At 44.9% G+C, this 27,988-nt stretch overlaps 1 protein-coding gene across 2 annotated transcripts; it reads right to left on the reverse strand.

Annotated features, from left to right (window-relative positions):
- Positions 1 to 7: 7 nt before the first annotated feature.
- On the reverse strand, positions 8 to 27,969 carry KRIT1 (KRIT1 ankyrin repeat containing). 2 transcript variants are annotated; one of them, XM_083189428.1, is made up of 19 exons: positions 27,825 to 27,969; positions 22,505 to 22,573; positions 22,145 to 22,227; positions 18,286 to 18,440; positions 17,174 to 17,333; positions 16,640 to 16,732; positions 15,987 to 16,116; positions 12,003 to 12,246; positions 11,705 to 11,820; positions 11,011 to 11,154; positions 10,471 to 10,627; positions 10,142 to 10,249; positions 9,768 to 9,924; positions 8,066 to 8,217; positions 7,695 to 7,861; positions 6,499 to 6,586; positions 5,158 to 5,364; positions 1,713 to 1,829; positions 8 to 324 (listed from the first exon to the last, which is right to left on the reverse strand). In XM_083189428.1, the coding sequence occupies exons 4-19, from the start codon at positions 18,385 to 18,387 to the stop codon at positions 235 to 237; spliced, it is 2,232 nt and encodes a 743-aa protein (XP_083045554.1). In that variant the 5' UTR covers positions 18,388 to 18,440; positions 22,145 to 22,227; positions 22,505 to 22,573; positions 27,825 to 27,969; the 3' UTR covers positions 8 to 234. The 2 variants fall into 2 exon arrangements, with proteins under 2 accessions (XP_083045554.1, XP_083045553.1); XM_083189427.1 differs by lacking the exon at positions 22,145 to 22,227.
- Positions 27,970 to 27,988: the final 19 nt, after the last annotated feature.

Raw genomic sequence — 27,988 nt, forward strand, 5'->3', positions numbered from 1 at the left:
ACAATGATTAAACAATAATACGCCATTAACAGACGTCATTTTATTTTTCCCCTATAAAATAAATACAATGACTGAACATCATCCCCAGTGAGGGTTGTAGGACGTGACTTCCAATGACAATAATATATAAGGCAGCGGAGTGTTCTCATTTCTAGATGGAATCCATTGTCCTGTGGGCACACAGCGAGAACTGGGTGTTTATGAAGCGTAAGAATGAGACCCGTCTAGTGGCAGCTACCCATAGCCATACTGCTCTGCCACGTTCTTATCAACAGGTATAAACTGGCCGCTAAGTTTCATCAGAAGCTTCACCACCAGGCCGGCCTGTTACCAGGACAAAGAAGAAAAACACAAATCAATATATTTACTGTATATTAAAGCGTCACAAAATAGTAGGTCAGACATCTGGGGGAATTGCAAAACAGAGGGGTTTGTATGTCTCAAGCGTACCAGTGATTTCAGCCTAGGTTGACACAAGAATGAACCCTCACCAGGTGGATTCGTAGAATACAGGTAACAAAACAATAGAATTGTGCAACCCTGGCAAAAAACACAATAAACTTACACAATAAAGGTTCTGTAAACAATTCACACGGTCAAGTCGCCCTAGAATCTTAGAAACAGAGAACAGACCATAGTGCAAATATTGCCATTCACAAGAACCAATGTCCATATAAAATGAATTAAAAAAATATACAATGAATTTTTTAAATTCATTTTATATGGACATTGCGGCTGCGATACGGCCACAAAATGGACGTGCGTTCCATAAGGAGCGGAAGTTTGCGTTCCATACATACCGAATGGTATATTGACATCATGGAACCTAAAAAAACGGGAACCTTTCTGTGCGGGAACTATATAACGGTAGCACGCTTCACATCCTCATGGTGGAACATCTGAGACGGACACTTGAAGCTCCCGGATATGATCTTGGCACACTTCCGGGTCACGGAGTCCCGAAACTCACAGCTGCTTGTGATTTTGTTTGATGTGCTGGGCTTAAAAGAAGCCCGCTCGACCTCAGTGAGTATGCTTCTGATGAAGGGCCACCTGAGCCCGAAAGCGCGCTAAAGCCTAACCACTGATGCCGACCGGACTCCTGGGAACTAGAACGGGGAATTCACGCTCCTTCTGCCATATTTGATGGTCCCTTGAGAAGTCCTGTTTGCCCTTGCATGGGCTATATGCGATTTTAACTACATCCTTTGTGAGTTTTACCAATAAATTGTATGTTTACTTTTTTATACAATGTTGCACTAGATCTTGTTTATTTTAAAGTCCTTTCAGGAGTCTTCTGAAACTGGCTTGGATTCCAACAAAAAAAAAGACCCCTATTACATGCTATCAAAAATACAGCTCCATGTGAGTGTAACTTAATACCAACAAATTGGTTCTTGTGAATGGCAATATTTGCACTATGGTCTGTTCTCTGTTTCTAAGATTCTAGGGCGACTTGACAGTGTGAATTGTTTACAGAACCTTTATTGTGTAAGTTTATTGTGTTTTTCGTCAGGGTTGCACAATTCTATTGTTTTGTTACCAGACATCTGGGGGGCCATGCTGTGATTGGCTATATTATAATACCTTATATTAGCCAGACACATTGATCGAGGTCTCTTCATCGCTCTAGTCTCCGCTTGCATTGAGAGCATAATAACTGAGCCACAATGGGTTCCGCCATCAGATCAGGACTAGTGCGCACAACGTACCTGTTTGGTGTGAACGATGAAACTCCTTTTGTTTTCCATGCTATGGATTTGGAAGCAGGTATCTCCGTCTCCCAACTGCCACTTAAAGCGGCCAAACAGGAAACTAATGACTGAATCCTGAAATGACAGTACAGAGACGAATCGTGAGACTGCGCGACCGCTTCGCTTTCTTCAGTATCTATACCTGGGGGGCTAATATACTGGTACAAACCTGCAAAGGAGCAACACCACAATAGCTGCAGATACTGCTAATAAAATGTGACAGTTCTGTGTCCTTTGCAAGGTCTGATGGTCTAGCGCAGAGACCGCAAGTAGCATGTTACACATAGGGGGTTATTCTGGTTCACTCACAAGGCAAATTCATTTTCTAATGGACAAAACCATGTGCACTGCAGGTGGGGCAGATGTAACATGTGCAGAAAGAGTTAGATTTGGGTGAGGGGTGTACTTCAAACTAATATCTATATTGCAGTGTAAAAATAAAGCAGCCAGTATTTACCGTGCACAGAAATAAAATAACACCCAAATCTAACTCTCTCTGCACATGTTACATCTGCCCCGCCTGCAGTGCACATGGTTTTGTCCATTAGAGTGAATTTGCCTTTGCGTGTGAACCAGGATAACCCCCAAAATGGATGGCCAATGGGTACAGCGTGGCTCCAGTCTCTCTCCATGCATCTGGGGTCTTGTTAAATAGGACTAGACCAGGACTTGGAGAAGATGGACGCTCACTGTTGAAGAAAAGCAACCAATAGGGAGCAAGCTGAGGGTACAGCGCTGAAACAGCAGAGTCATTATCAGGGATGCAGCAGTATACGTGTCCCACACTGGGTCAGAGGGTCACACAATACAAAGGCACTATATTGAATTTGATATAAAGCATCAACAATCTTCATATTAATTGAATCAATGGTAATGTACATTATATGGACAATGGTAGGATACTGTACTGTACATTATATGAACAATGGTAGGTTAATGTACTGTACATTATATGGACAATGGTAGGCTAATGTATTGTACATTATATGGACAATGGTAGGCTAAGGAGCTGTACATTATATGGACAATGGTAGGCTAATGTACTGTACATTATATGGACAATGGTAAGCTAATGCGCTGTACATTATATGGACAATGGTAGAATAATGCGCTGTACATTGTATGGACAATGGTAGGATAATGTACTGTACATTATATGGGCAATGGTAGGTTAATGTGCTGTACATTATATGGGCAATGGTAGGATAATGTACTGTACATTATATGGACAATGGTAGGGTAATACGCTGTACATTATATGGACAATGGTAGGATAATGCACTGTACATTATATGGACAATGGTAGGATAATGCGCTGTACATTATATGGACAATGGTAGGCTAATGTACTGTACATTATATGGACAATGGTAGGGTAATGCGCTGTTTCATTATATGGACAATGGTAGGATAATGCGCTGTACATTATATGGACAATGGTAGGGTAATGCGCTGTTTCATTATATGGACAATGGTAGGCTAATGAGCTGTACATTATATGGACAATGGTAGGTTAATGTACTGTACATTATATGGACAATGGTAGGTTAATGTACTGTACATTATATGGACAATGGTAGGTTAATGTACTGTACATTATATGGACAATGGTAGGTTAATGTACTGTACATTATATGGACAATGGTAGGCTAATGTGCTGTACATTATATAGACAATGGTAGGCTAATGCACTGTACATTTTATGGACAATGGTAGGATAATGCGCTGTACATTATATGGACAACGGTAGGATAATGTACTGTACATTATATAGACAATGGTAGGCTAATGTACTGTACATTTTATGGACAATGGTAGGATAATGCGCTGTACATTATATGGACAATGGTAGGATAATGCACTGTACATTATATGGACAATGGTAGGCTAATGCGCTGTACATTATATGGACAATGGTAGGCTAATGTACTGTACATTATATGGACAATGGTAGGCTAATGTACTGTACATTATATGGACAATGGTAGGCTAAAGTGCTGTACATTAAATGGACAATGGTAGAATAATGTACTGTACATTATATGGACGATGGTAGGATAATGCACTGTACATTATATGGACAATGGTAGGCTAATGTGCTGTACATTATATGGACAATGGTAGGATAATGTGCTGTACATTATATGGACAATGGTAGGCTAATGTACTGTACATTATATGGACAATGGTAGGATAATGTACTGTACATTATATGGACAATGGTAGGATAATGTACTGTACATTATATGGACAATGGTAGGCTAATGTACTGTACATTATATGGACAATGGTAGGATAATGTACTGTACATTATATGGACAATGGTAGGCTAATGTACTGTACATTATATGGACAATGGTAGGATAATGTACTGTACATTATATGGACAATGGTAGGATAATGTACTGTACATTATATGTACAATGGTAGGATAATGTACTGTACATTATATGGACAATGGTAGGATAATGTACTGTACATTATATGGACATGGTATGTTTTACTGTACATTATATGGACATGGTATGTTTTACTGTACATTATATGGACAATGGTATGTTGATTTACTGTAGATTATACTGACTGGTGTAGTTATCTACTGTACATTATATAGACAATAGTATGGTGATCTACTGTAGATTATATGGACAATGGTATGTTGATTTACTGTAGATTATACTGACAATGGTGTAGTTATCTACTGTACATTATATAGACAATAGTATGGTGATCTACTGTACATTATATGGACAATGGTATGTTGATTTACTGTAGATTATACTGACAATGGTGTAGTTATCTACTGTACATTATATAGACAATAGTATGGTGATCTACTGTAGATTATATGGACAATGCTGTGCCAGAAATGCGTCGGTGAACTGGAGGGAGGCTCTTAGTTGAAATGACATTTACCCTTGCCATTTGTATTTTTTCCTACTCTTCATATGTGGATTTAGAAGAGAGTGAGGCATTGTTTTTTACCATTATTTTATGGTGTTTTAGGTCTTTTTTTAATTGTCATATGGACATTTGTTATGTGGAATAAAACTGTGGGCCAGAGTAATTAGCAGTCCTTACCTGATGTACGGAGGGTGAAAGAAATCTTTTGTTGTACATAGGGCCTCATTCTGTAAAGAAACCTTTATGGGCACATAGGGCCTCATTCTGTAAAGAAACCTTTATGGGCACATAGGGCCTCATTCTGTAAAGAAACCTTTATGGGCACATAGGGCCTTTACAGAAGGTTAGTGTTGTGACAATATACCGGCTACTACTGGACACATGCTATGACACATTATAATGGGAGATTTTTCTGTTGTTCTCCATCCTTTGAGAGTATGATCGTCACTATACAAGAAAAGAGGAGTGAAGCAAGATACTGCTCCCAGCCTCCAGTTACCTTGGTTTCCAGGTTGAGGAGGTGCAGGCCTTTGATGTTGACACCCACATACACCCGAACGACCTTGTGACTGCTGGAACTGGCCTTGGTGAATATCTGTCCGGTGAAGAACGCTGCACCGTAGGTGTCAATGTCCCAACAGTTCTGGAGGAACATGCGCTGCAAGTTGTGCATCTCCTTGCTCACTCCCTCACTCGTACTCAGATTCTAGAGGGAGCAGGGAGAGACCGTCTTTAGAGGACACAGAGAAGAGTCAGATTCATTTGCTCATGCAATCTACCATGTAGTATACTGATGTGCCACAAGGGGGCAGTAACACATTCACTGAGAGACCACAATAATGACATAAGCAGGTATGGACACCCAGTGGCTCTCCAGCTATTGTGCAAATATAAGCCCCAGCATGGAGGGGAGTAGGCTGGGAATTGATAGTTTCACAACAACTAAATAACACAGTTAATAATCGGAGTCTTGTTATATAGAGGATGGGTCTTATCTAGCCAAAATATGTAACTCATTAATATCCTGTAGATAAAAGCGCAACAGTGACTGGAGAGAAGAAAGTCTTAAGGGGTATTCAATCCCAGCCAAATTTTTCAAAAGGCAAAAAAATCAGCCATTTTCATCTGTGTTTTGGGCGAATTCAACTCGCCATATTCAATCCCAGTGCAGATTTTTCACCTGAGCGAAAAATTTTGCAGCAGCGAAAACTGCACGGATTGCTGAAATTGCTGCAAATTAACGTAATATGGAGAATTTGCTGCCATTTTTGCCCGATCCCCCCCCCCCCCCCCCCCCAACAGAAAAAACATGAAATGGTATCGGCAAAAATGGACTGAAACAATGGTCGATCCAATCAGCTGCAATGATCTCGCGGGTTCAAGTCATCGCAAAGTGCAAGAGATTGGGCGACATGCCACAGCAACAGCACGACACCCTTCGCAGTTGATGGGATTGACCCCTTAGAATGTATTTCACATTCAGAGTTGTATTGAGAAACTTAAACAATGCATGATGTACTTAGGATGATGTGTATCCAATCAACCGCTACATATAATTTGATAGAATGCCCTTGATAAATGTTACTTCAAAGCTGATTGGTTGCCATGACAGTCGGTGAAGCCCGCTCTCCGAAATCAGCACATAAAAGGTGGCGCTGTCCCTACACTGCGTGGCCGATTCCTTCAGTAGACGCTATCGTCTCAGAATGGTCACGAATGGCCTCAGAGACATCAGTGACTTGATAACGCTGCTGCTGCATCATCATACATACTGGTTACACTTACACAATGCAGTTCTGTATACATCTCACCAAGCCCCGGCACCAGGAACCAGCCTCACCTTGTACTCATGGAGAATCCGGTTTGCCCACTGAGGCGCTTTACTCTTCACCTTGGTGCTCGGTACAATGGACTTTAAGTTTTCTTCACTGGAGAATGGAAACACAAATCAGAAGGAATAAAAGGCGCCAGCATTCTGCATTTGTGTAACTAGTAGAATATAACAGTGAGTACGGCTCGGTTTGTATGGGTTACAGATGTTTTATAGCATGTTAGACAATGATTCTACTGTTGCTAATTAATTATTCATTATAAAGTCACTTTAAAAAGAAAGGGCAGACATAGAACACAGGGGTTATGGATTAACGGATCTGCCTGGTTTAGGTCGATAATACCATGGTTGTCCACTAGGGGTCGTATGCATCTAGTTAGACGCCTATACTTGATCATCGGCATTTACATAGACAGTGATGCTAGATTGACGGGAACCTGGTCAACAGTAGCAAGGTTGACACAGGTTTGTCGTCTTTTTTTGGTGCGGAATGTCCGAGGGGTGCCCGTGGACACTGTGTTTGCACAGTGTCTCCTCGCTTGGCTCACTTCACTATTAGAGTCCTACTATAGTAGAGTAGGAACCAAGTGGACCGGAACCAAAAAAAAATGAAAAACCCATGTCGACCAGGTTCCCGTCGATGCCTGCCTACTCTCGATCTAGTCACTGTCTTATCTAAACGCTGACGACCAAATATAGGCGTCTAACTAGAGGCCGTCGACCCCTAGTGGTTGACCATGGTATTGTCGACATAAACCTGGTGGATCCACCGTCCGGATACCCAAGAGAGGACACACTGTCCTATATGAGAAACAGTCCAGTCTAGTAATATATACACAGAGGAGCCCTCAAATCTGGCATCTATATGTCCCTACTGCGTGACACCTGGCACAACCGAGATGCAGTGTACCACATGGACTGCGACTATGACACAGTGCCACTACCGCTGCATTGGAGCCCATTATACACAGATGCCATCACACACAGATATACAAATGTCTCCCATTCATTTGGTCCGTGAAGTTTTGTCGTTCCCTATTGTTTTCTGTATGCAAATAAGCGGAACACTCTGAGAGAGAAATACACTCAGTGGCACAGAGTCACCTGGGAGCTGGCGCACTGTAAGGGGCTACCGAGCACCACTGTACGCCGATGCCACTGCACCAGGACGCCTGCCTCTCTGCAGGTCTACACACAGCACTCACTTCAGGAATCCCTGCTTGTGCTTCTTGCTCTCATAGTTCCCATACACAATCTGCAGGAGCAGGCTGGCCAGGGTGATCAGCTTGACGTCTGGCGCTGGGTAAAAGCCTTTCAGGAGGTTAAATCGAGCTTCGTCAAAGAGGATGAGAATGGACAAAGGATCTTCTATCTATGAAAGACAATAAATACTCACTGTAACACATACATGGGCTGCACTGCGTGCAAGTCACTGGTAACGCAACGCATCCCCCCAGCGTATGCATCTGCTCCCATTGAAAGCAATGGGAATAGCCACATGCTGCGTCAAGACTGCCAATTACAGGCTGCTGCAGAGTCATTCGGAAATGCGACAACGTAGAAGCTGCAATGTCACCTTTTGCTCAATGTCCAGAGGTAACTTCACATCTCTTCTGAGAAACAGCTGCGGGGTCTCTCTCTGGGGGTCCAGGTTGGTGAGTTCATTAACGATGTCAGCCCAGTCCCTGATGTGCTGCAGGGGTTTGTGAAAAGGCTTCAGCTGCAGATCTAAACAGAAATAATATAATATATAATATAATATAATCCTGATCCACAGCAATGGGGCCAAAAGTAGCCCTGCAAAACAGACCACTAATGTCTTATTGGTGTTACACATGTGCATTATGGAAACCCTAGACCAGGCATGGCCAAACTGTGGACCCCCAGCTGTTGTGGAACTACACATCCCAGCATGCCTTGCCATAGTTTTAGCATTCCCTAGTAGCAAAACTGTGGCAAGGCATGATGGGACTTGTAGTTTCACAACAGCTGGAGGGCCATCATTTGGACATGCCTACCCTAGAATATGTTTCATCTGTTCAATCAACTTTATTGATACATTTGCGGTGAGCGCTGCATACGGGAGTGACCCTTTCAGTCCCAACATCTCTGTGAGAGATGTTCAACATATCCGCTAAAAATGCCGGCGTCGCTCACATTTGTTATATAAATTCAAATAATTTTTTTATTTTTTTATTACATATACATACACACGGCTAAATTAGAAAATTTACCGATTTGTTATATACAGTGCTCAGTTACTATAGAAAATATAAAACGGAAATGTACAAGCATGAAGCTGATTGGCCGAACTCTGAAAACGTTTTTGTGGGAAAATAGTTCTGTCCCGTAAACACGGAGTCACATTATAAATAAACATCTCGTAACAAGCGGGAGAAATAAGAGGAAGGAATCCACGGGAAGAGTAATACGTTCTAACATTACCCCGATACTTTGTAAGACGGTTCCGTCCCGTTTATTCCAAATCAAGGTGTGGGCTGACAATTGTTAGACAAGTAGGGAAAGGAAGAGAGTAAAGTATTACAAATTGCAGGTGGAAAAGGATTATACTACAGCAGATAAGTGGTTCTACCCCTCTCACACCGCCGCACAAACCCGGGTTATTGCCAGGTTGTTCTGGCGCGGTGAGAAAGGGCTATGGGGCAGTGTGAATGGAGAATCTGGGTCGTTTGACCTGGGTCCCATTCATTGCATAGGGAGAGCAGCAAGCCAGGCCTCCGCAGAAAAAAGTCCCGGCAATATCCCAGGTCCAGCCAGTGGTGTGAATGGGCTGTGACACAGCATGACACCAGTGTTTATTAACCTGAGCCGGACCTGGAAATGCTTTGTGAAAGGGGTAACAGAGCCATCATACAATACACCAAAGGACTAATGTATTAGGTGAAAGTGATAGTCATAAGAGGATAAGTTCATAGAAAAGAACAGTACAAAGGGAATTGGATTGGCCACAGCTCTTACTGCTATGTTTTATCTCCCATATTAAGTGCCTGGAGCTAATCACTTATGACTACAGTAAGCGCGTGACTAGGGCACGTAACCCAGCAGCTAAAACACTGCACGAAGCCCCGTGGCTAATTAAATCCCCCCCCCTCCCCCCCATGAACCTTTACAATGACCCCAATGTGTGTGTGAAAAGGAATATCTGATAAATACATTTACTGTGATCGTTGGCCAACACTATTTGCCTTGTTATACCACTCAGATGAGGATGGAAGAGGTCTGGATAAACATATTAGAGAGTGCGGGTTGTTCCTTACTGATATTCTCCGAGCAGATCCAGATAGCGAAGAACTGCTGGGTCTCCGGAGACAGGCGCATCCCCTCCATGATCTGCTGCACCGTTGTGTTATTTCCGTGCTTCAGCTCCACCGAGCGGTACGAGCCGTCCATCCGGTAGATGCGCACCTTCTCATACTAATGCACAGAAAGATGTGGCATGCGGTTACTGGGCCGGGTTATACTGAACAGCAAAGCACATCCACTGTTATATTAGATTGCATAAAATGCGACATCACAGCAGCTCAAATGACTGCAGTCTCAGCTGTGAGGTCTGTATGAGAACCCCTAAAGATGCAATCGAATGAGGAGTGACAGAGTCAGTGTGGTTCAAATACTAGCAGATATATCTTACCGGTTTATTCATGGAATTCTTCAGCAGCTCCGCTGTCTCCTCCCATTTACCCTGCTTGTTCTCTTCACAGATATCCAGAGGGGACTGTCCCTGCTGGTCAGCTATGTGCTGGAGACATAGAATGGAAAGGTTTCAAATGTGACACTTTTCCTCGGACTAAACAACAGGCAACGGGCTTCAGCACCTCCCCCTTGACCACCAGGGAGAGAGGACCTTCTGGAATGGCCATTATATCCTGTGGTCCTCCAGTGTGAACCGCATGTAGGGGGTAGGAAGAAAGAGGTAACCAACGGCAATAATGTTATATGTGACCGGGAAGCAGAACTCACTCTGTCCGTCTCCGGGTGATTGAGAAGAATCTGGACGATTTCAGCATGGCCGCCTCCTGCGGCAAAGTGAAGCGGGGAACTGAGCTGTCCATTCAGCAAGTTCGGGTTACATTTCCCTTTATCCAGTAGCATGCTGGTAGCCTCCACCTTCCCATACCTTGTGTTCAATACACAACAGAAACATTAGTCACTGACTGACCACCATCTGGTGCAATGACGAGAAAAAACATTCTGCAATCTCGCCTTAAATTGTGTATTCCTATGTCTATCATTTAACACAACCAATCAGGAGGCTGTAACATGAGAGTCACATGATCAGTGCAAAGCCTCACAACTCGCTCTGTGGCCAGTTATGTTATGCTGCTGGTGAGCTTAAGCCTTGCACAGAGATAAAGTGGAGAGAGATAAAGTAAATCAGCAATCGGCTCCTGCCATTTGTGTTAAGCACAACAAACAAGCCCAAAAATTAAACAAATAAGATTTCTGCCCTGAGGGCCCGATTCAGACCTGCGTATGTTCGTAGCCTAGTCAGGGACTCACCAGCAAGCATAATGTATCGGTGCCCATTGGTCGTTGTCTAGTTGGTTAACTGAAAATCCCTCATCCAACAACTTGCCCAGCAGGGTGGTGTCCCCTTCACAGGCGCTGCGGTGCAGGGGGAAGTCGTCCACCCACTGGCGCTCTCTAGTGGACAAAAGCAGATTAGTAAAACATGTTAACAACACTGAACCCACCATATCCACCAATGTAAAAAAAAAAAAAAATTAGAGTATCTTTTAAGACCACTACAGCTAAAATGTCCTAAAACTGGTAAAGCCTAAATGTAGCATCAGATTTATCAGAATTGTTTTGTAGTCAGCATAATGACATATTGGGCAGTACGGATGGTGTAATGGTTAGCATTACTGACTCACAGCTCTGAGGTCATGGGTTAGATTCCCACCATGGCTCTAACTGTGCGGAGTTTGTATGTTCTCCCCGTGCTTGTGTGGGTTTCCTCCGGGTACTCCGGTTTCCTCACACAATCCAAAAATATACCGGTAGGTTAATTGGCTCCCAACAAATTAACCCTAGAACTTCTGTGTGTGCGTGTACATGTGGTAGGGAATTTAGATTGTAAGCTTCACTCGGCAGGGCCTGAATGTTCAAATGTTCTCTGTACAGCGCTGCGGAATAGGTGTGCGCTATATAAGAAACTGTTAAATAATAATACATAAATAACAATGGGACGTACTTATCCTCCATCACGCTGCTCATGCTCCTCTGCCACTTGTCTCTCTTTGGGATCTGGATCTTGGAGTAGTCCGGGGCTCCAAGCCCAAAGTATGGGTTTATTACCACTTTATCAACCTATAGTGAGAGGTGACAGAACTCATTATAATCACTGTCAGCAGGCGTAGCGCAGCGTGGGGAGCCCAGCGAGCCTGCAAGGAGCTTTGTTGCGCTCGGGATCAGTCGGGATCCCAACGTCGGGCTAAGGACTGCCGGGATCCCGACTATCGGACCCCTGTACCACACCCGAAGAACCTTACCCTGTTGGTATACTGCAGATCTGACCCAAACAGCGGGTTGTAGATACACATGTCGGCTTTCTCCAACGTCATCATTTTGCTTTTAATTTCCAGGGCAGTGTAGCCCATATGCAGAGAGTCCTCAGAATGCCCGGCCTCCGTGGAATACGCTGGGTTGGTGACGTTGGTTTTGATCCTGTCCAGAGGAGAAGGCCGGAACAGTGCGGAGATGGCGTGAGACTTTGTGTGCTGTTCCTCCAGCCACCTGTGCAGCAGACGGGGATAAAGGGGATGATGCTCAGGGTCAGTTACTTTGCTTTAATAAATGTGAATCGGTTACCTGCACACTACGGAGGCAGCCATGTTGTAGCCTGAACCAAATCCCAGAAAAGTTATCAGGATTATGGTTTATCTATAACTAGTTAAAAGCCTGTTAAAATGATGGCTTCTGCAGTGTACTTTGACTTTGAGCTGTGTCAGGTTTTACTTTCACTTTGAGCTGTGACAGTTTTTAGTCCAAAAACTCTCCACCCCATCCCCAGTCCCTATCTGCTCCTACCTCCAATCTCTGTCTTCACACCTCCATATCCAGTTTGAAACAGATCAGTGTCCCTGCAAAAAATTGCTTTCACTTTCTGTCATGACATCTTTTCGCACACAACAGAGTTATTTTGTCCTTTGAGTGGCCTCTAGCTGTACTTCACCTCAGATAAAGTGCATAAATGTGGAAATGTAATGGCAGCCCCAATAAATGATAACTTACAAGATGTAAATAGGTGTAGAAAAGACAAAAGTAATGCACAGAAAATGTACAAGATATTATACTAGTAGGCAGTAGTGGACATGGTGGGAGCACACACCGTGGAAAGGGTTTTGCAAGCAAGGGTGGAGTGGAAAAAGTGGCACTGGACAAAAATATGGAAGTGGGCTCATGTCCTCGGGACCAAATCAACTGTGAGTGGGGCCAACACAAATGTAGGTAGAGTTCAAATACAAAAAAAAAAAAAAAATCACATTGCCTATGTCTAAAAGCATCCCAGTGATCAACACACAACACAGCGAGCAACCAGCAACAAGCCCCCATAAAATACAGAGAGAATCCCAGTGGCCAATACAGAGAGCATCCCAGTAACTGCACCAGATCCAAAAGTCGGTAGGGTTATAAAAAAAATAATAATACAAAAATCTCTAACCATGTAAAAGAAAAACCATACAATCATACAAAGCAGACAAGTGGGCACCATATATAATTCTCATACCACGACTGCTTTAAAACCAATAACACCATCATTTTCACAACAAACCCATTCAACGTTATTAACCCTTTGCAATCAATAACTTTCCCATCTCCATTATGAATTTTTCCTCAAAATCAATCAATACCATATTATATCATTCAAACCCTTAATCTCAGATTACCCCATTAAGAACATTCGCCCTTTAACTCTCATAATAAAATCCCATCATCGAACTAACCATCTTTATGAACATTACCTTCCTTTAAATGGCTTTTTCCCTCCTACCAACCCCATTGGTGTGTTGGTGTTCAGCTAGCGAGTGCTTATAGATAGCTTGCAGCCTATCAGCTGACACATGACACTGCATAGACACAAGTCTGCTTTACAAGACTTCTCCTGTGCTGCTAGCTCCTCTGGAACTCCCTTCCTCACCCTTTAAGAATGTCTTCTGGCCAGCAGGGATTCATATGTGCCCAGCCTCCAGCTCACATCCGCTGTAGGTATAGCCTCATCTTTTCCCACTTCAACACCCGGCTTTGATTTCCAACCCACTTAGGGCGGGATGTATTAATATACATCGTCACCCCTCACCGCGCCGCGATGCTAGCGCATATGTGCTAACATATGCGGCTAGTATTGCGGTGCGGTGACAGAGCCCCATGTGGTGGGGGGTGGGGGGGGAGGAGAGTTCTCCGTCACCTTCTGGGCTCTGCGACGGTCCCCAGCGTCTCCTCCTCCCATCTGCATCCGGAAGAACATCCCCAGCTGTGACATGCTGCTGGGGGAGGAGGAGTAGCAGCAGCACGGAGGACGGGAGGGGGGTCTACATCTGTGGTGTGCTGCGGATGGCAATAGAAGCCCACAGGCTTCTATAGGGTATTGCCACCTCATGGTGGTGATACCATGCCTTGCAAAGTCAGGGCGGACGGATCTTAGTACATTAGAAGATGCGGTAAACCCCCCGAAAACAGGGGTTTTACCGCATTTTCCCCTTAGTACATCCCGCACTTAGACTGTAAAATCTCACAAGCAGGGCCCTGCATCCTCTTGATTCCTACCCTGCAATATCTCAAAGGCACTCATACTCAGTGACTCTGATCCTTTCTGTCGGCCTAAACCAGGATCATTAGTTTACCTGCCTCTAATCTCCTGATCTCTCTCTATCCTCACTCATTTCTCCAACTGTCTCTCTGCTGTCTACTCTTGGATGACCCAGCGCTTTTTTAGACTTCAAATATCAAGGACTAAGCTGACCTCTTCCCACCCTCCTGCATAAAACCTGACCATCTCTCATCCTAACCTGTTTATGCTCACTTCTTCCGGTACTTGTTTCCTAGCACGGCCACACCGATTTACATCGGGGTGGTCGTGTCGGAAAAATCGCGTCGATCGCATCGCATGCGATGCAATCGACGCGACCGACCTGATTTTTTGATTGAATGAAATGTAAATCGGGTCCCTGGGACCCGATTTTACATTGGATTCAATTTAAAATATTCCCAACCCCCCCAAATTTAACGGCGTAAACCCCACCCCACGATAGACGCCAACCCGAAGCGTGGCGAGCGGTGGCGGTGCGCGTCCTCCGACCTTTTCATTCCCCTACTATCCACGTCGGCGTGGAGTTGAGAATAGAATAGTGTGGCGAGCGCAGCGAGCCACCGAGCCCGAAGCGTGGCGAGCGGAGCGAGCCCCGCGAGGGGACGCGTATACCTGTGAAGTTATACGCGTCCCCTCGCGGGGCTCGCCACGCTTCGGGCTCGGTGGCTCGCTGCGCTCGCCACACTATTCTATTCTCAACTCCACGCCGACGTGGATAGTAGGGGAATGAAAAGGTCGGAGGACGCGCACCGCCGCCCCTCGCGGGCTCGCTGCGCTCGCCACGCTTCGGGTTGGCGTCTATCGTGGGGTGACGACGGGGACATCTATAATGTGAAATGGGTCATATTGGCCCATTTCACATTTTTCACATTTTCTCACGATTTCAATGTTAAAAAATATTTTAACATTGAAGCCTATGGAAAAATCGGGGGCATCGCGTCGGGACCAATGTTAATGGTCCCGACCGACGCGATGCCCCCGATATTTTACCTTTCCCGACACGATTTTAATGTTAAAATATTTTTTAACATTGAAGCCTATGGAAAAATCGTGGGCATCGCGTCGGTCGCGTCGGGACCAATGTTAATGGTCCCGACCGACGCGATGCCCCCGATATTGTGTCTTAGCCGGCAAAATGGACCTGATTTCAAAGGAAATCGGGTCCATCGTGTGGATCGTGTACCTTAACTTAAAGGTACACGATCCACAAGATTGTGGCCGTGCTAGGAAACAAGTACCCTTCTTCCCCTTCTGTGTCACCCGTCTGTCTTACCCTCCCCTTTAGAATGTAAGCTCTCAAGAGCAGGGTCCTCTCTCCTCATGTGCCTTTCTTAGAATATATAAACCTTTGCCACCCCTCATTTGTGTATTGTTAGGCATTGCGGAACCTTTGTGGCGCCATATAAATAAACGATAATAATAAGAATGACAATAATAATAACAACAAATGACTGATTTTGTTTTACCAATTACCTACTGTGATTTTAACCCAATTGCTGTGTTTTATACTGTATTTTTTGAGTATACAATTGGAATTGTCCCTTATACTGCACTGCAGCTCCTTAATGGTGGAATATATATATATAAAAAAGAACAATACTCATTAGTTCTTAATGACTCGATAGGCTGAATACTGGTTCAGTCCACAATATAGTGAAATCCTTACTTGTCCAGGGAAATCAGCATGCGTGCCGTAACGGCGGAGAAGTGGGTACTTGTCTCGCTGCAGACCCTCATTATATCCTGCAAGCAGTAGAAGACAGGACTCCCGGGGTTGTACGTGGCCTTTGAATTATCTATAACGGGACAATACAGTGGGAACGTACCAGTTGTGTCATCATCTTAATTGGGAGTATTACGTTGGTCCAGAGTCACCCCTGCTCCCCCACAAATAGACAGAACACAATGGGTCCAGTATGCCAGCTGGTTCATCGCTGTGATACTAAGGAAACGTCCACATGACCAGAGTCTGGACACTGTGGCCCTTATTCTGGTTCACTCGCAGAGGCAAATTCCTTCTTAGATGGACAAAACCATGTGCACTGCAGGTGGGGCAGATGAAACCTGTGCAGAGAGATTTAGATTTGGGTGAGGTGTTACTTCAAAGTGAGATCTATATTGCAGTGTAAAAATAAAGCAGTCAGTATTTACCCTGCACAGAAACAAAAGAACTCAACCAAATCTAATTCTCTCTGCACCCGTTACATCTGCCCCACCTGCAGTGCAGCATGCTTTTGTCCATTAAAGAGAGAATTTGCTTTTGCGAGTGAACCAGAATTAGGCCCTAGATACCCTGCAAGACACAAAGGAGGATTTTACCTTTCACAGATGTGGGGACCAGGCACAGTGTTGCTTCTCTGCCGGCGTTCTCCCCATCCAGAGGGAACTTCTCCATCAACACAACTCTTTTACCTGTAGATATGAGAGATGATAAAAGGCGATATAGGACTACTGTGACCGCTAAGGATACTGGGACTTATACAGGAGTTCCGTGAGTCTATAACAGGCAACAGATCACTACTTTTATATAAGTAAAGGCCTCCATACATCTGCCTTTCATATCCCTAATGCTACCGGAACTGCCGACTGACTGGCATGGATGATTGGCGGTCCATCGGGGAAATCCTACATGAATCTTTGTTGTATTGACATTTGTCAATTTATTGAATATTCCTGATCCTCTATCCCAGGTGTCAGGGAATCAGGAAATTGCACCAATCCGTGTCAGAAGTATGGGGGCCTTACCACCCTTATGTCACAACACAACAATGTTGACAAAGTCGACATTGTTCCTTTAGCACTTATATTTCTAAAAACACAAAGACGAGAACGGACGTGTAAAGCTCACTGGACCTTTAACCCCTTGATTGGAAGGCGAGATTGGCTTTGTGGATTCAAACACATAGTCCAAGATTTCCTGGGATTTGTCTTTTTCACCCTGAAGTTGAGTCTCCAGCAAAACTTTCCTTCGCTTCTTCTTCTGCCCCTCTATCGGGACCTCGATCATTAATATCTGTAGTGGGGAAATAACGAACAGAATCTACAATTACTTTTGTTCCTCTCCAGGTCGGTTCTGTTACATAGATTATTTTTTTATTTCCTCCTGGTGAGCAGCAATCTGGCTGGACCAATGGGATCTATGTGTAATAATCAATCTTCCCCCAGATTGTGAGCAGGGCCCACTCTGCCTGTCCGTTATATCCAGACTTACTGCTGAAAAGGTTTATTTTCAAAACACACTAGCAGGGGCTTATTTGTGTAAGGAATTGATGGAATCGCTGCCTGTTGTATTTAATAGCAAACAACGTACAATTTATTTATTACTTATTAACCGTTTCTTATATAGCGCGCATATTCCGTAGCGCTGTACAGAGAATATATGACCACTTACATCAGTCCCTGCCCCAGTGGAGCTTACAATCTATATTCCCTACCACATATACACACAGACATTCTAGGGTTAATTTTGTTGGGAGCCAATTAGCCTACCAGTATACTTTTGGATTGCTGGCGGAAACCGGAGTACCCAGAGGAAACCCACGCAAGTACGGGGAGAACATACAAACTCTGCACAGTTAGGGCCCTGGTGGGAATCATACCCATGACCTCAGCGCTGTGAGGTAGTAATGCTAACCACTACACCGTCCATGCTGCCCCACAAAGGAGCAGCATGGTTGGAATAGTGGATAACATTGCTGCCTCACAATCATCAGGTGTTAAATACTGGACCAAGGTACTTTGTGACACTTATGATGGGATTCCACCGGATCCCTCCCACAATGCAAACCTAAATACTGGTAGTGAAATGGGCTTTTGACTAAAATATGATCGGTAACATCATATCATAATTATATATATATATAATATTTCTTGAAAATATTATCTGGCAGTGGAGCTTGGTGGTTGCCAAACAATTTGAGTATTTGTTCACCCCCCAGAATAAATCAGATTACACAGTTACGTACTTCATACAGTTTTGCTCGATATTCCCGCGAATTGAGGCTTCCGGCATTCTTTGGTCGGATCACCGCCACATGGACGTCATCCGGCTCAGTAGGGCTGCCCATGGCGCTAATGTCCTCTTACCGCGACTGGTAGAAATAACGAGGGCACATATCGCCTGCGGAGCGACAAAAGCATACAGAACGTTTTGTTAGGAACTGTGGCAGTTTTATGTATGGCGCCTGTCTAATTATAAACTTTTAACAATAAGGGGGTCAATTCAATTAGTGACAAGCAGGGCGAAGTGCCATTATAACGAGGTGGAAGAGCCGGCAATGGCACCTCACTTTGCCCTGGACCAGTGGATTTCTGCACGCAGCTCCCAAAAAAACAGTGAGCTTGGGCTACAGTAAGTGCAGAATATGTGCACAATTACTTGCCAGGCAAGGCAACTGGGCCATAATTGAATTGCTTCCTAATAATGCACAAATTGTCCTTGTTGTTACTATTTGTGGCCACTAGATGGCACAGCTGCCCAGTATAAGGACCACAGTGCAGTTACATGGGAATGGATTGGAATTATTACAATAATCTACCTTTTTATTTGTAATTTTTTTACAGTTTCTTATATAGCGCAGCAGATTCCGTTACAGCGTCTTATATAGCGCAGCAGATTCGTTACAGCATCTTATATAGCGCAGCAGATTCCGTTACAGTGTCTTATACAGCTCAGCAGATTCCGTTACAGGGTCTTATATAGCGCAGCAGATTCCGTTACAGGGTCTTATATAGCGCAGCAGATTCCATTACAGTGTCTTATATAGCGCAGCAGATTCCGTTACAGTGTCTTCTATAGCGCAGCAGATTCCATTACAGGGTCTTATATAGTGCAGCAGATTCCGTTACAGGGTCTTATATAGCGCAGCAGATTCCGTTACAGTGTCTTATATAGCGCAGCAGATTTCGTTACAGTGTCTTATATAGCGCAGCAGATTCCGTTACAGTGTCTTATATAGCGCAGCAGATTCCGTTACAGCATCTTATATAGCGCAGCAGATTCCGTTACAGTGTCTTATATAGCGCAGCAGATTCAGTTACAGCATCTTATATAGCGCAGCAGATTCCGTTACAGTGTCTTCTATAGCGCAGCAGATTCCGTTACAGTTTCTTATATAGTGCAGCAGATTCCGTTACAGGGTCTTATATAGCGCAGCAGATTCCATTGCGCTTTACAATTGTAGACAGTGATAGAACAAACTGGGTAACAACAGACAGACTTGGAGATAGGAGAGTCCTGCTGCAAGCTTACAATCTATAGGGATATAGGAAGGAAACACAAGGACAGGCAGCAGTAATAGCATAGCTTGTAGGTCCAGAAGGGAAGCTATATAATACATAAGTACCTCAGAGGGTAAGGTGCATTGAACTTAATTATGATAGGCTTGCCTGAAGAGGTGAGTTTTCAGGGAACACTTAAGATATATGTATACCTCTTACTCCTCCATACTTAGGTATTACATATATTTTTTAGATAATTTGCATCATAAAAGCTCACACACAAAAATCAGGCAATTTCTCTGGGATAGAGATGTAGAAGGCAGCTGTAAAACTGTATTAAACACTTAGGGACTCTGGGCCAGATGTACTAAACTTGAAAAGTGATAAAATGGAGAGTGATAAACCACCAGCCAATCAGCTCTTAGCTGCCATGTCACAGGCTGGGTTTGAAAAAAAATGACAGGTAGGAGCGGATTGGCTGGTTGTTTATCACTTTTCAAGGCTAAGTGCATCTCAACCACAGTCACCGTTTGGTGCCAATTATATAATTATTTCATCTGGACGACTAGTCTTTAATTAATGGCAAGAGAGTCACCTGCACACAAGCATTTTGGGAACTCCGTTTTATCGATAGAAGGTGACCTGCGTTGTGGACTGTTGTGTGCCACATCGGGATTTTTATTTCCCTTTATAAATAGTAATAATTATAGCTCGTGAACAGTGAGAATGAACCTAATGAGGCTGGGATACATTCCAGATGCCTCTGCAAGATAGATGTAATTAAACAGACATAGCCGGGCGCCTCTGTTCCAGTGTACAGCACTGCAGGGACGATGAACCGTAAAGCCAGTAATTAGCAGATACAGGGACACAGGATCACAGGTATATTGGTCAGTACATACGGGTAAGACAACCGTGCCAACTACTCAGGCTACATTAACGTTAGTGAAGTCTGACTGTAGTAGGCCGGGTATTAAGGTGTGAAAGGAGGAAAATATGAAATGTATTATTATTATTTTTTTCCCTTAATTTATATGGTGCCACAAGGGTTCCGCAGCGCCTGATTGCAGAGTACACATAATCAAACAGGAAAACAGTGACTTACAGTTGAAGACAATACAGGATAAGTACAGGGTAAATGATTATAGGAACAGCAGCCGATTGCTGCAACATAAGTATCCAGGTGGCAGCAAACAGCGTGCTTTGGTGTAGTGGAAGACTGCTGAAGTAACAAAGGATAAGCACATGAGGTAAAGGCCCCCATACACTAGCCGATTTTGGTCAGATTTCGGCCAGATCAGCCGGATCTGGCCGAAATCGGACCAAAATCGGCTAGTTTTGATGTCCCCTCAGATCCGATGCGCGGTCCCATGCGCATCGGATCTGCGTCGGGTGGTCGGACCTGCTGCACGTCCGACCACCCGACTTGGGACCTAGTGGGGCGGCGCGGCGGTGGAGGGAGCAGGGTAGGCTGGGGACGCTGCGGGGGACACAGGCGGCATAGAGCCGGGCAGGGGGAGCCGGGAGCTGTCAGTACTGAATAAAAAAAAAAAGCCCATACAATGAATGGGCGGACTGTGATTGGCTGAGCGCTCTCTCAGCCAGTCAGCAATTGGCTGAGAGAGCGCTCAGCCTATCACAGGCTGCCCATTCATTGTATAGGCTTTTTTTTCTAGCACTGACAGCTCCCGGCTCCCTCTGCCCGGCTCTATGCCGCCTGTGTCCCCCGAAGCGTCCCCAGCCCCCCCTGCTCCCACCAGCAGCCCTGCTCTGTAGCCCCCCCCTACCCCCCGGGTTTTTTACATGTGACGATTTATCACATGTAAAAAATGGCACATCAAGTGCCAATCTAATCAAGCTCCCCCAGGGAGCAGTCGGGGAAGCACAGGGGGAAGTCGGGGGCGACTTGTCCTAAGGACAAGTCGCCCTAGTGTATGGGGGCCTTAAGAGAGCTCCTGTGAGCTTACATTCTAAAGAGGAGGGGCAGACAGACAGTGGTGACACAGGAGGGGTAGACAGGGCGAGGAACAGAAGGTTAGGAGGGCAGTTTGCTGGGTTTGGTGAAGAAATGGGACCTTCTAGGAAGCTACGAACCCTCCGGTAATAAAACACGTTTTACAGGTATTCAGGTGTCTTAAAGGAAAAATAAAAATCTATTTTTATAAAAAATATTTGTTCAGCCAAAAATAGCAATAAGTGGTAACTTAAAACCCACGCAGTTCCTGTTTTCTACCCGGGGTGTCACACTCTGCTGTGACACACATAATACATAGAAACACACATAGATACATGTACTTTCACTTTGAGCTGTGACAGATTTTATTTTCTCAATATACAGCAAGTTTGAAACAAATCAGTGTCTCTGCAAATATTACTTTCACTTTCTGTTATGACAACTTTTAGCACACAAAGGAGTAATTTGGTCTGCCGAAATGGCCTCTCGCGGTCAGTGGCAGTACTTCACCTCTGGCATGAACTTCCTCCTATCTTGTATTTTAGCTATACGTTAAGCTGACAGTACTGGAGGACCGAGAAGCGAGGGGAAGGTTTATCAAAGCTTGGAAACGGTTCCAAGTGGAGAGCAACAAAACACCAACCAATCACCTTCTGTCATGTTACAGGCTGTGATTTCGGAAACTGTAACTTGTGGCGGCGCCGCGCTCTTCGGTGTCCACAGATTTTAGGCTCTGAAAATCCAAAAATAGAATTTCACAGAGGAAATCAAAAGGATTCCGAGACAAGCCGGCCATTTCCTTCAAATACGGACCACTCCAACACAAAGCCCAGTAACATGCAGAGAGCGGTGTGTTAGGAGTAACGATCCCACCAAGATAATGACTCAATCAATATTAGTAACTAGATGCAATCCTGGGGGCTTTAAAGGTTTGGTGATGTTACTATACTGTGATAGCGGTTGGCAGTGCATGTACAGTTATGATATAGATAATAATGAGGATTTCTTACCCGGTATCACTGCTGGTTTCACATCCTGCTGCGTTTTCTGTGTTTATATGTAACAGAGCAGAGCGGCGGCTGAAAGGAGACAAGTTACAATGAGCACACAAAGGTTTCCTGTTACAGGAAAAAGACCCAGTTACTACCCCAGAGATAAAAGCCCAGACCACACTAACATAACGGGCAACGCGATGTTGTGAACTCAGAACAACATCTGGGGACTCCCTTGGCCCCCCCCACAAACACAAAGCCGGGCCTTCCAAATTTACATGTCTTATATAACAGACAAAATCATGAGATGTTGCTCACTTCATGCTGCCTTATTTCTGTAAAAGTCCATCACACATCCCTAGTCAATGATTTGACTCAAATGCCAGCACGGGGATTCGCTCGGCTGGGCAGCGTTTACCTGGTCGGTGCTGGCATCACACACCCTCCCTGAAATCGTCTGGGCATGCCTGAATTTTACCGGACACTCACAGAAAACGCCCATATGCACTAAGCTTCAAAAGTGATAAAACGGAGAGTGATAAACAGCCAGCCAATCAGCTCCTACCTGTCATGTCACAGACTGTGTTTGAAAAATGTCAGGTAGGAGCTGATTGGGGCCAGATGTATCAAGCTTCAAAAAGTGATAAAGTGGAGAGTGATAAACAGCCAGGCATTTTTCAAAGCCAGTGTGTAGCAGTTAGAAGCTGATTGGCTGGCGGTTTATCATTGTCCATGTTATCACTTTTTGAAGCTTTGTACATCTGGCCCAGATAGAAGTAAAGAAAAGAGGACACTGGTAAAAGCTATGGAGGCGGTCAGCAATTCTGAACAAGATTAATGAAAAAAAGCAATTGAAAAAAGTATCAGGAGCAAAATCGGATTAAATGTACTATTGGTTATGGGGCAGAAGCGGGAATGATATAACATAGTATAACTGGGCTATTCTCAGAGATGTATTATACAGAGTACAGAAAGGCACCATGCCTGGGAATCTCCTCATCCACCCGGGAACGTTACCGTTTCCTGTCAGAAATCTGTCAGCGTCTTTTACGCTAAGAAATCCGAATACATGTTGTCAATATTAAAATTCACACACAAAATGGCAGCCGGCACATGGACTATGGACTATGGGAATAAATCATAGAACTCCCTACGTGTAGGTATGTAGGACATAGTTACCTACCCTCCTGCATTCTGCAGGAGTCTCCCTGAAATAGCAGCAATCTCCCTCTCTCCCTCATTAGTCTAGCAATCTCCCTCATGCCACCTAGCCCACATTACACTGTTACATCATAGTTACCTCCCCTCCTGCATTCTGCAGGAGTCTCCCTGAAATAGCAGCAATCTCCCTCTCTCCCTCATTGGTCTAGCAATCTCCCTCATTTCACCTAGCCCCCATTACACTGTTACATTTTAGGGGGGAAAAAGGAATGAAAGACAGATACATTTACATTGAATCATCAGCACCATTTCCCAGCACTTTAGCAAGTATAGCAGATCTTAATTTCTGCTTTGGAGCTCACCTACATTTGGATATAATTAAATTTAAAAGATTCTAGGTGCCACGTTCACAATTTTTTTCACAATCTCTCCATATATGGAAGTAGACACGCCCTATGGGTGGAGCATGGTACGCCCCCTTAATGGGGCACAGTGCAAACTTCTACTACCAACTATAATCTCCCTGAAACTCGTTTTCAAAAGTAGGCAAGTATGATGTAGGATAAATATCTGGTAAACATGGCATGTTGAATGTTAATTAACAGGGGCCGCCATTGCTGGGAATTATAACAAGCATATTAAATTGCACGGTTACCTATCTATGAGAATGCAGCCTATGGGGGTTATTCAGGGCTTGACTTGAACCCACTGCTCCTACCACAGCCGCTGAGTAAAGCCCCATACACACTACATGAATTCCCACTGATGCGGATATTGGCGAGTGCATACACACTTGCTGATGGCCGGGGAGAAAAGGAAGCAACAGCGGGGGGGGGGGGGGGGTAGTCCGGGACTTCTCTGCGATCTCCCCATCGGAATACCGGCGGGCGGGATTCGGATGTCAGTATACTGACCGTCGCAATCCCAACCGTCACTGAGTCATACCACACCCACTTAAGTCCTGGGCTACGCACAGACTGCACACACTGGAAATGTTGGTCTGGGCGGCCTATACCTGACTGCTGGGCTCTGCAAATTAGCAGAGCAGCGATCAAGTCTGAATAACCCCCTATGAATCCGTTGTGTACTAGTGACGTCACTGTGGCGTGAGCTGTAAAGCACCTCCCTCCCCAATGATGTAGATACATCCTCGTGAATCTTGCTAGAGGCCACTCAATGAAGGATGCGGTATAGCTCACAGACAATGTCTAGCCGACAGTCCTAAAAGGTTGACACAAACAAAAGGTCAATATAGAAAAGGTTGACATAAGGTTTTTCACTTATTTTTACACTGTGCTTGGCACACTGGGGCAGATGCACTCAGCTTCAAAAGTGATAAAATGGAGAGTGATAAACAGCCAGCCAATCAGCTCCTGTCTGATATTTTTCAAACAGAGTCTGTGACATGGCAGGCAGGAGCTGATTGGCTGGCTGTTTATCACTCTCCATTTTATCACTTTTGAAGCTTAGAGAATCTGGCCCATAGTCATTGCTAAAGTATATATGTCAAAGTTTCAAAGCCAAGACAGAGCTTGAGGCAAGGAGCAGCATGTTTTCAATACAGCTGGGTACGAGCTATTGTTCTCTGTTGTCGGCCTATTCAGATAACTCCTGAGACATTTGCAAAATATTTGCAATTTTAACTCTTCCAGGGTGGGGATGCACCAGGCATAGAATTTACATCCAATCCATCCCGCCCCTCATTGCACAATAGTGGCATTCATAACACTGGTATGCAGGTACAATTGTGATAAAAATCGCATACGATAGCTCTTCCCAAAAGACCCGTCCTCTGCCATGACATGACTTCTGGGAGTCCTTCTGCCTGGTGGACGAATGAACCACTGTGGACACTGGGAGGGATCTGATTGGATCCCTCTCTGGGAAGAATGTGTAAACAAGCCCTCAGGCTTCTGTGTGGCCATCTCAGCTACAGATGGCATTATCTGCCGGGTACAAGCTCTGGATCCTTTTGCTCGGTCACTGGAGCTTTGTACTTATAAGGAATGTGGTCAAAACTCTGAAAAATGTGGTTTTCGGAGATTTGACCACACCCGCCCCCCTGTCGCTATACCTTGAGCATTTTGCAAGCAGATGTCTCACTAAAAACAAGCACGCAAAGCCAATAATGGGAATTCCCCAAGCATGGGAGCATTGTGGTGCCACAAAGGTTAGCTTGCTGCCTCACAGCACTGAGGTCAGAGGTTACAGTCCGCCAAGGCCTTATGTATGTTGAGTTTGTATGTTTTCCCTAACAAAGAAAACAAGGACCCTCAAACAGTACCACCCCCATTGATTGTCGATTGTGAGGCTGGAATAAAGATGAGGTGTCAAAAGGAGACACGGGAACAGCCAATCAGCACTTTTTTGTCGATTGGTAGGTTGAATAACCCGGGACAGACTCTTTTACAATGCAGATTGACCAGGGACCAAACTCTTTTTAACTCTGCTTTAATCCCAAATTGAAATACCGGGCTTTTCGACCCGGGTTATTTCATTTCACTTTGGCGCTTTCACACTGCACCTCGACCTGGCAATAATTTGGTTTATTTTGGAAATGTGAAATGGATATAACTGGACGTCTAAAGTCTTCAGGTGTTGACATTGCCACCCAAAAATGTGAACAACTCATAACGACCTTTTTACGTCGACCTAGACATTGTCTGTAAGCGATACCACACCCGGACTGAGGATCAGGTTACTGTATATAGAAAACAAATGGTAAAAGCAAAATACATCATGTAAGTGTAAGGTATGTAGGTAGATACTTCTGTAGGTGGGTAGCTGTAAGGTACCGGACGGGCAGGAGGGTAGGACAGTTAGATACACCAAGGTATGGAAAATGGCTGCTGTCAGGGCCGACAGCAGGGGGGTACTATGGGGAAAACTATCCCAGGCCCTGGACAGCTCTCCCGGAAACTGCTGTCAGCGCCTCACACCGCCCACGGCCATCTGAGATGTTTTCTCTATGCAGCAGGTTGTGGGTCGTCCACCTGGCAATGTGCATGTATTACCACATGGCAATGAGCAAGAAACTCCCCCTGGGCAATGAGCAAGAAACTCCCCCTGGGCAACGACCAAGAAACTCCCCCTGGGCAACAACAAAGAAACTCCCCCTGGGCAACAACAAAGAAACTCCCCCTGGGCAACAACAAAGAAACTCCCCCTGGGCAACAACAAAGAAACTCCCCCTGGGCAACATGCCTGTATTCCCACATGGAAATGAGCGTGTTACTCCCCCTGGCAATGAGTATTTTATCCCCCCAGGTGGCGATGAGCATGTAACCCCTGGCAACAAGACGTACTCCAGTCATCGAGCATGTAGGTAAACTACAGCTATTTAGCATAATATGTAACAGGCATTATGCTGTGTGGCATAACTACAGTATGTGTCACAATATGTAATGGGCATTATGGTGTGTGGCATAATATGTTTGGCGTAATATGTTGCCATTTCCCCGCTGTCATTAATGGTTATATTTTTGTAAAAATCGAATTAATGGTGTCGACTACGGGGGTGCGGCCAAAGTATCTGACTAAAATATTTTGCGTAACAATAGAGGGGGCCTGACTATTATGCCAGTCTTGGGCCCCACAATTTCTGAGTGGGGGTTAGCTGCAGCAGATTAGAGGGGCAGGTGGGGTGGGCAGTAATATATATCATAGTATGGGGAATGGCTGGAGTGGGTGGTAGCTGCAGGAGACTGGAGGGGCAGGTGGGGAGGGCAGTGATATACAGCATGGTATGGGGGAATGGCTGGAGTGGGGGGTAGCTGCAGGAGACTGGAGGGGCAAGTGGGGAATGCAGTGATATACAGCATGGTATGGGGAATGGCTGGGGTGAAGGGTAATTGTGGTTTATTAGAAGGGTGGGCAGGAAGGTACAGTAAGTAGAATGGTTACTCTGGGGCAGGGATGGGGAACCTTCGGCCCTCCAGCTGTTTTGTAGTGGAACTACAAATCCCAACATGCCTTGTTACGATTTTGCTATGTGGCCATGCTGCAACTGTTGCAGGGCATGCTGGGATATGTAGTTTAACAGGTGAAGGGCCGAAGGTTCCCCATCCCTGCTCTGGGGGTTGGAGGACACTGGAGGGGTAGGTTGGTAAGGAGGGAGGGGCAATTAGATACAGCATAGAATTGTAAATAACTGCTGTGGGCACCAGATGGAGATTACCTGTCCGGATGACCCCTCCTACCCGGTGCCCGCACTGGTGGTCACCTCGCACAGCCTCTACCGGATCTTACAGCATGACGTCCTCCTACAGCTCTTTAGGGGGCGGAGTCTGGCCAGAGGAGGAGGCGGGGCCACAAGCATGCCGGGTTACATCAGCCCGGATC

The sequence above is a fragment of the Crinia signifera genome, chromosome 5, assembly GCF_055691185.1.
Source record: "Crinia signifera chromosome 5, ASM5569118v1, whole genome shotgun sequence".
NCBI classification, from domain to species: Eukaryota; Metazoa; Chordata; class Amphibia; order Anura; family Myobatrachidae; genus Crinia; species Crinia signifera.

Bases quoted from the DNA above. Each gene is read 5' to 3' on its own strand.
- KRIT1 (XM_083189427.1), bottom strand. From the start codon at position 18,387: ATGGGCAGCCCTACTGAGCCGGATGACGTCCATGTGGCGGTGATCCGA. The intron at 9,925-10,141 runs GTAAGATATATC...TCTGTGCATTAG, and splicing joins AGAATTCCATGAATAAACCG to TATGAGAAGGTGCGCATCTA. The intron at 5,365-6,498 runs GTGAGGCTGGTT...TGCTCCCTCTAG, and splicing joins GGATTCTCCATGAGTACAAG to AATCTGAGTACGAGTGAGGG.